At 28.4% G+C, this 9,916-nt stretch overlaps 1 protein-coding gene across 2 annotated transcripts in view; it reads left to right on the top strand.

The window, feature by feature from the left end:
• Positions 1-222: 222 nt before the first annotated feature.
• The window catches only part of LOC112694292 (thiamine transporter 2-like), a 33,619-nt gene continuing 23,925 nt past the window's right edge, over positions 223-9,916 (top strand). The window contains exon 1 of one of the 2 annotated variants that reach the window (XM_025569716.1): positions 223-1,016. In XM_025569716.1, coding sequence (XP_025425501.1) covers positions 891-1,016 — 126 coding nt within the window. In that variant the 5' untranslated portion in view covers positions 223-890. The remainder of the gene's footprint in view (positions 1,017-9,916) is intronic. The other variant, XR_003149557.1, reaches the window with a different exon arrangement.

Here is a 9,916-nt window from a genome sequence, read left to right as displayed (position 1 = left end):
CCTTTCACAAGAGACACAGTTACAAGAGACTTTCGTTTTGACTTCGTGATATTTGCATTGCGTGTAATGGATTGGAAATGTTGAAAGGAAAAAACCGTCTAGATAAAATCGGATCAAATAAACGCGGAGAAAAAAATATCGCTGACCCGTACAGGTCAAATGCGCATAAAACATATATGCACATAACGTGCATTAGTGTATGCGAACGTGCGTCTACCACCACTACCGTCCAACGCAGAGTCGACTTACTACCGCGTGACCGGTTTCGTATTCCAAGTGCACGTTGGTTCCGTGTTAAATGTCGTCCGCGCGCAGTTCGTAAGTCGGGGGTGGTAGTCTCTGCGCTCACCGTACCACCCGGGCGTGATGATTTGCGTGTCGTGATAGTCGCCGAACGCGCTTGTACTCGCGTGGAACTTTAACGAGCCAGGTAGGACTTTCGTTTCCATCGGCAGCTGTCGGGACGGCGGACACAAACACCGTGAAACGGAACGCGCGCGAACAGCCGATAATTGTAGTGAACATGTTGTCGTCCTTGCTGGCGTTGCGATTCGGTTCGAATCGCTGATTATACTATGGTCACGGCGCATCCGTCGATATCGGTTTACGATTGCACCGTCGAGGTAGCAACGCAACGTTGCGATTCGCCGGACAACAGCGTCGGACACGCGTCGTTTGACGAGCCGATAAATCGCCGACGATCTGATTGTTGCCGCACGCGACATTACGTTTTTAAGGCTCGAGTGGTAGTGTTTAACCCGCTGTTTTAGAACGTATAGTACGCGTTTATTGTGTTCATTCGTCGTCCCGGACTTGTCGGATCGGCCGCGCGGCCGGTGCTGGTGCGGTTAACGGTTTACGCGCTGGTGCATCGAAGCCCAACCAACACCATGGAAAAATGGAAAAAAATCACGATCATGGTCACGGCTTTTACGTTTTTTCTGCAAATACGACCGTTGGATTCATTTCTAACCGCGTACTTGACCGGTCCGAACGTCAACGCAACGTTAAACGAGGTAAAAATAATGAATTCGATTACTATCGTTTTACATATTAAGCATTTACAATAATAATACATACTATATGGCTAAGTAGTAATCGTAAACATCATATTACAACCGGTGGAGACCGTCTACAGGTTGGTGTCTGACACATAAATTTAATAAGAATACTACGTTGTACAATGTTACTGACAACATACTATATTATAAACAGGTTCTAATTATGGTTTATTCGTAAATGGTGGCAGAACGTTCGAAAAGTAAAAAATAAAAACAAATCTAATTTGAAGGGAAGAATAATAAATATTGTTAAGCATACGACTCGTTTCATTCTTTTCGATTATTCGGAAGTTTAATCTACATTATTTTCTATGGTTTAGATGTTCGAAGTAACGACTAAATTTAACACGTTTTTCGTAAAAATTTCCGGATTACGGTGTGGCTATAATCAGAGACATCCTCAAGTAAAGGAGGGGAAATAGAACAGTCGCCCCCTGGCCTTTATCTTAAAATATTTTTTATTTATATCAAGGTAGAACAATACATATAGATGAATGCGAGTGTGAAGTTAACCCTTACTCTCCAAATAAAAAGGTCAAAGAACGCCACTAGCTGTAATATTACACACTATTATTACACATGGAAATCGTTAATGAAATACATTTTGACGAATAGCATCAAATACTTAATATACTTATAAAAAGTACCTAACAATTATTTTCAATATCAAAAAGTGAATATTGAATAAAAAAAAAAAGTATGATAATTGTTTTTTTCTTATATTTAAAAAAAAGTAATATTTCAAAATATATTGATTGCATTAAACTTAATTAAAAGGCCACGAGAAAAAAACAATAATAGGTCTTAATTCTAAAAAATTTAGTATTGCAGTTTAAAATTAAGAAATTAAATGCCATATAATTAAAAAAATTAAAACATGGTGCATAATCGGTTGGCATTTGAGTATTGCGGTTATAGAACTAATTGATGATAAAATGAATAAAAAAAATTAAGTTTACTTTTTAAAACATATGACAAGATAAAATAATAATTAGATTTTATTTATTTTTTGATTCTTATCGTTTTTCCCCGTAGCTCTTTAATTCTATAATGTGTTGTATTATGTACAATATATATATATTGAATTATTTATGTTAAAATATCTCCAATAGAACGTTTTTAAAAAGAAAACGTCAATTTTAAAAGTTTCAAAGAAAAAAAAAATGATTATTTTTATTGAAAAAGATATATGCTGCAATTCAAACCATGTAAAAAATTTGTAAAAATTATTTTACAAAAAAAATAATATGACATTCGAATTGCAGTATTATTTAATTTTTTTATACGCGTTTTAAAATTCGCAGCTGATTATTTTGACGAACTATAATGATTCCTTTTATTTTTTAAATATCAAAATTGACATTCACTAGTAATAGGTTTTTGTAAACGGTAATTCATCGTTGCTATGCAATTCGCCTAAGTGTACAAACGAGTACAATTATACAACAATAATAGTTTTTTTTTCAATTATCTAAAATTTATAAAGTATACGTGTCACTATGGTTTACAATCTGAGGAAGTTCGACCATTTTCATTTTTACGATAACTTAATTAATATATTAGAGTTCAAGAGTAAAAGGTTATCTAATATATTTATTTTTTTTATATATCTCCTTATCTAGATAAGCATAACCATGGCAGTCTATAGCTGATTAATGTGAATAATCTTATATAATAGATTATAATTTACTACAATGGTATGAAACCAAAGTCCAAACGGGCTAGTCATTTAGACAATAATTGTGTCGAGTTACAATAAAAAACCTATAACCTCTCTTAAGACTTAAATACAATTTAATAATACTAATTACATATTGTAATTGATTTAAAAAACTAACTTTAGACATCGCTCTTCAACATTGTAAAAACATAACTTGAGGAAAATAAGAAACTATTATAAGAATAAGCTGCTCAATGAGACAAAAACCTGTCTGTCCATACGAAAATCTGTCGTCTTACTCTCAGAATCAGTTTTACTAAAACCAATGATAGATTAATGAATTCAAATATAAACCAGAAAAACTCATCTGTATTAGTCACCAGTATCTGGATTCCTCCCAAATCTTGTATCTCAACAGTTTTGATTTAAATTCAGTAAAATTTGAGATATTAGTAAATAATAAAAATTTACCATAGATACTAGTTATTATTATTAAAATACTATGGATGCGTTCAAAAATGTGTTATATATTGCATAAATATTACTAACATTATAATTTATGAGTGATCATCGAAATAAACACCCAGAAACATACGATCTCACACGTCGTTGTATTATTCAATAGTAATTATTCTGAATAATTGTTTTTTTGTGTGGGTGTTCAATATTTCAATGATACCAAAAATTACAGCGTATTGGAAAATCAAAAATAGTTTCCGGAATTAAAGTGGGGCAACTCTTTAAAAAAATCAAATATTTTTTAAGTAAAAATAATTATTTATAATATATAATCAATACATTTTTAACTCATATATGATACATCGTAGCAATTAAAATTATTTATAAGCAATTAAATATTTTCGTTTACAAACATGGCCCATTATAGGTGTGACCAAATTTCGTTATCAGATCTGGCAATCACCCGTAGCTACGTGTATATTAGTGATTATTTCCTGAACCATTATCAGTTATCTATCTACCATTGTCAGCGGCAACCTGCGCCCTTTAAATATATTTCATGGTGTTTAAAATTTTAATTTTATATATTAAATTGTATTAAATAAAATCAGATTGTGACTGCTATATAACAATATAAGATTAATGAACGTAATCTATTCGTATATAATGTATATGTTATGCCGAATTTAAGAAATCAGCAATGTTTTCGCCGAATACGTGAAATCGGCAAGACCCTTCTTAAAAAATTATAAAGCATAATTTAATTTAAATAAATATATAAAACGCTAGAAATATAATAAAATCAAATTATAATGATAAATATTATACGTAAGTACTCGTATTTAAATAAATGTGTAAATTCACCGGAAATATAATAAAATAATAAATATATTTTAATGTGTAAAAAAAGTAAAAAAAAAAAAATTAAATTATACTTAAATATTTTAGCAAGTATGGTCTGGGTGACACGTCGAATTATACGTAATATTATTTTTTTTACGTGTGCACTTTTTAGATGTATAATTCGTACAATTACAACGTCAATATAAAGCCAATCAATAGCTTTGTTCGGTCCCAACTGACCCCTATCTAACAAGATCCCGTAATAAATATTAATTTTGTTGAACGTCTGGAGTCGTTAGGGAAAAGTACTTTGTAGCTACTAAACTGTTCCGTTCCAGCCATGTGCTTAAAATCCCTTCTTTATTCCCAATACGAAATTTACCATCTTTTTCTTCTATGATAACTGTAATAAGTTTGGCTGCATCACTTCGCTCTCGATCCACATTCGAAATTGACACCAACATATCGTCACCTACTTTTAAATGAGGGAGGAAATTTTTTTAATTACTGCCATAAGCCACTATTTTTAATTATATAATAATAATGTGTTACCGAATTCGTGCAAACGGCAAAAAAAAGGCTGCCAAATTGCCGATTACACGTATTCGGTGACCACATTGCTGATTTCATGAAATCGGCAATTTCATAAATTCGGCGTAACATATATATTTGTCATAACTTTCTGAATTAAATTTTAAACGGATTAAAAGTTTTGCTAAAAAAATGATTACTGCTTTCGATAGCACTTATATTCGTGAGCAGACATTTTTAAAACTAAAATTCCAAAAAAATTCTATACGCTAAAAGTTGTATATTCACATAAAACAGTGGTTATCAACGTGGCGTTATCGCTCCCCCCCCCCTTTGGTTGGTGGTGGAGAGATTCTGGAGGATTCACCGTGAACCTTTTTTTTTTTGCGGTAGGAAGGTTGTGAGCAAGTCTTGGGCAATAGGGTTGCGTTGAACATAATATATATATATATATATATATATATATATATATATAATATTTACATTAAAATGTATGAAAAATAAAAAGTATTGACATAATGATGAGCTTTGCACCATTGATCTATTATTGTTTTCAAATAATATAGTTTTAACACTTTATCTATAAAATAAATGCGTAGTAATAAAATATCAATACCTATCGACAAGGTTGACATGCGCTTAATGACCTGTAATTGTTTCAAACTTATTATCATTATTATATTCTTGTTATTTATTTTACAATTATTATGTTATCACTATACTGAATCACTGACCTGTTCCATTGAACCTAAAGTAAAAAAAAATAATTATGAAGCACCAAGTAAGCTTGGTTAAGACCATCCCACTGATCATTATAATTTATTAACAATTTATTATCATATTTATTATACTTATTATTATTTAATAACTTTCAAATATTTAGTTAAATTTTCTGTTTAATTTAAAACTTACAATTTTGAAGAATACCATTTTTGTTTTGTTTTGTTTTTTTTATTTAAAAATTATTTTTCTTTTAAAGATAAGCAGCTTGGTAGGTTGAAAAAAACTGGTCTACCGCATCGAAAATCATATCTTAAATCCAATATAACGACATATAAATCGTACTTGAGAGACTAATTAAAAAAAAAAACTACGTTCATATATTGCACCGAATATATCGTTACGAAATTCACTGATCTTTTTATTCGATTACATAATTTTTTTTTACTCGTAATTTTGAGTATGAATATGGAACGTCTAACAATGCACTAGCCAATGTACGTGATAAAAAAGAAAAATTTACATTTAACGATCGAGCTAATTAAGTGATTGATAATATATTATAACATATCTGTATGTGATCAATATGTGAGAAATACAATTCAAAACACATATTGATAAATTTTAACGTCTAATGTGATCAATCATATTGCTTTATCGTCCTGAAAAAATATAAAATTGTATACAATTTATTCATATAATAAAAGTAACAAAACAAATAGAATAAATAAAATGCGATAATAATAACACTGGTTACGTCTCACAATTTATGCATGAAATAATTGTTTGCACTTGAGTTATAATAGATGTTATATAAATTGTACAAAAATATGATTATAGTTCATTGTTCGAACGGATAATACGTTTTTAATGTTATTATGAGAAAATACATTTTTCATACATGAGCGCGAGACAAATTAATAATCGCAAAACAACATTTTTATCAACAGTACATAATTTATGTTTTGATAACCGTAGTAACGAATAAATTTCGACGCACGTCTCAATAGGCTCACGGTGTAGTGTTATGAACCCAAGAACAGCCCATACAACGATAGCACTCATGTAACCTTGCACTACATAATGCATAATTAAAAAAATACTATCATACGTGTATGGATAAAAACAATTTTGACGTAAAACGATATTCTGCTGCTGAGTGTACTTTAATCGAAATCGTCACGGAATTTTACGGATGATTATGATTAGGGCTCGGAAGTTATAGAAGTTGCATAATGTTATGTATGCACTCGATTTATAGTAGACCAAGCTAGAAACCCAAACTATACAGAATTGAGTTTAAAAATTGAAAATTAAAAATACACATTTTGCATGTTTCATTAATTTTACAGAAAAAGTGCATATTTCGTCGATTTTCATTGATTTTCGCATATTTGTATGCATATTTAATGTTTCATAAAAAAATTAATTTTTTTCATTCTTAACCGATTTATTCTAAATAATGTTACATAACACAACAATATTAACGCAGAAAACGTGCATCATATAAAACTAAAAATTATTTTTCGTGGTTATTTATTGTTATTTTTTAATGTCTACTATGAATTTAACGAAAATATTGATGGTTCAATACAATTATTTAACAGTTATTATACAACACATATTTATTTCGTATTTCACAAGTAATGAAAATATATTTGTTTAATTATTTTATGAGTTCAATAAAAATGCCAACCGATTATGATTTTAGTTTTCAATAATACATTTTTTTTTAACTATAGGCTTTTAAAATTTACTAATTAATATTTAATAAATATTTTTTTTTTGCGTATTTCAAATTTATTCATGCATACTTTGCCTTTTTTGGCTCCTATAACTTCCGAACCCTAATTATGATTGTTATTTTACGATCGAAAACCACTCACCAATGGGAATTATTGTCGAAAACAGTGGCGTATACATAACTTTTGTGTGGGAGGGAGATCATTTGCAAACAAATCATTATTTTTTTCTTTTTACGTTTTTAATGCCCGAACACTAAGAATATTATTTTATAACTTTTAATAAACGGCCTACGTGAATCTGACGATCTGACACCCACACCCTCCCTTGTATATTCCACTGTTTAATAATAACCTAGATAATTATCGTGATAGAAATATAAACATTAGCTATTTATTTGTCTTAAATAAAAATTATAATTATCTACTGTTTATTTATCTTGAATTTATTTTATGTGTATAGTATTTAATTGATTCTTTGAGTGCTTTGGAGACTCGAAAATTTGGCCACATATCGCTTACGAAGCTGCGACAAAAAATGTTAATTATGAAAATGTATAGTAAAATGAATGTGATTGAAAAGGTATCTCCCATACGTTTTCCCAGATTATAATGAACATTTATACCCTAATGAGTATTGATCATATGTAGCTATTATTTAGCGTAGATATATTTATATATTTGAAGGATTCAAGAATAACCACAGGCGTGTGCAGATCTGTATTTCAGGGAGTTCCTAATATACTTTTGGGCCCTATCTTAACAAAACGTGCAAGTATATTAAATATATTTTAACGTAAAAGTAAGTAATTCATTAAACAAAACTTTACATTTTTATTCAATATTGTGTTGTATTAATCCCCATGAATATTTTTTCCTTGAAAATCGTACATTATTCTCAGATAGCTTCAATTATTTATAATTTGTACTTCTGTAGTCAATTGTAGCTGTTGTATTATCATAATAATATTTTGCACAAAATTTCAGACTATTTTATTTTATTTTTTTCTATTACGAAACATAATTTTACCAAATATTTTAGAATAAATTACATTAAACTTGATATTCTTGATAAAAACTATTAAAATCTTCTTGAAAATAAATCCTTTGACTGCGTTCATCCATGCTTAATGAATTAAATAACGTGGAGAAATTTCCTTTTCTATAATTTTATATTAATAAACTGTAAAATATCGTAACCCGCTAAACGGCCAAACAGGTAAGCCCGTATTAATAAAATTTATTATTATTTATTATTATTATTATTAAATAATAATTATTATTATATTTAATAATTATTTTTTATTTTTTAATTAATTTATTTATTTTTATTAATTTTATTTTTAATTAATTAATTATTATTATTTAATAATAATAATAAAAATTAAATATATATTTTTCATTATCCGTTAAACAAAAACAATATATACAATCTTATATATTAACATATTTATTTATATTTATGACAATAATTTAAAAAATATAACATGAGTTATCACAGTGTTTCACTTTTTACAATCAATTTTTTTCAATTTTTAATATTTATTTCAACTGTAATTAATATTTATTTAAAAAAAAAATGTAAAAAAACATTATAAACATTAATAAATATATTATTTAGTTTATTAAAAAAAATTTTTTTTTTATGTTCGTACACAGCAGAAGACAAAAATCACCTATTTTCGGTAGCCTATGTTTTTTCTTCACGGATCGGTCTTACCGCGGAATGAATCAACGCTTAAATTTGGAGATTCGAAAATAAATATATAAATTAGAAAATTTTACCTACATTTTTTGTTCTAAACAAATAAAACACTTTAAAATCGAGACAAATTTCGAATATCTCAAGCAAATACAAAATGTTTTACTCGTGATAAGTATATAATTTTTTATTTTTTTTTGGTTTTTTTTTTTGTAAATTTAATATAAAATCATTGTTTTTTTAAAAATGTTATCTGCTTTTTATCTAAATAAATTAGGATTATCTTATATGTTTTATAAAGATAATTTTAGTTGAGCTTATTTTTATCATTATCTAGATAGTTAAACTGGATTGTTAAACAATCTTTATCATTATGTAAATAAAAAAATATTTATCTAGGCTTAACATTGATGAGGACTAGGCGTCCGAAACACTGGTGAATTTAAATTTTAAATATTGATCCGAACTATGGAATAATGAAATACACAGAAACGTAAATCTATGGTGACTGACGAGAGATAGGAATGTGCTAAAAAAAACATACAATTTGTTTACTATTGTAGACCAAATTAATACATTAAGCAGAAAAAACATGTTATTGACGTCGCATAAACTATACTATCGATACCCCGAGAGTTGAAACTTTAAGAAACTATAAAACGATTAGATAGGTTAACACTATAATATTATTATCGAACATGGATATTTGTTATATTTTTAGAAAACATTTACTGTGATTAGTTAGTATTCATTGGCGATACATTAGTGAGATGGTGGATGAGCGCATAAAATATATTTTTGACCTGTCATATTGTGCGAAATCTGCAGTGAAAATGCTCACCGAAGCTTTATGGCGTTAACAGAGGTTCGACGACGCGGGAAATGTTCAATTCTCAAAGCAAATTTAATCTGAAAATCTACTTAAGTACGACGCCTTCTGATAATAAATCATGATTGTCGGGATTTTTCATATATATATATATATATATATTATAGTCTTTTTATCGTACAATGCACATTATTATTTCTGACAAAATGGTCATGTGGACAGAGCTACAAACAACGAAAAAGCAAAAAATTCGAGTTTATATGTATATTATTGTGTTTCATTTGAATTTGAATGCCGTTTATTGATTATTTATAATTGAAGTATGGATTTTGTGGCTCTATACAACTAAAAAAAACAACTTAGGACAAT

Source organism: Sipha flava, unplaced genomic scaffold (assembly GCF_003268045.1).
Source record: "Sipha flava isolate LNK unplaced genomic scaffold, YSA_version1 126_pilon_pilon, whole genome shotgun sequence".
NCBI lineage: Eukaryota > Metazoa > Arthropoda > Insecta > Hemiptera > Aphididae > Sipha > Sipha flava.
The sequence above is the reverse complement of the archived record's forward strand: the minus strand, read 5'-3'. Positions and strand labels throughout refer to the sequence as shown.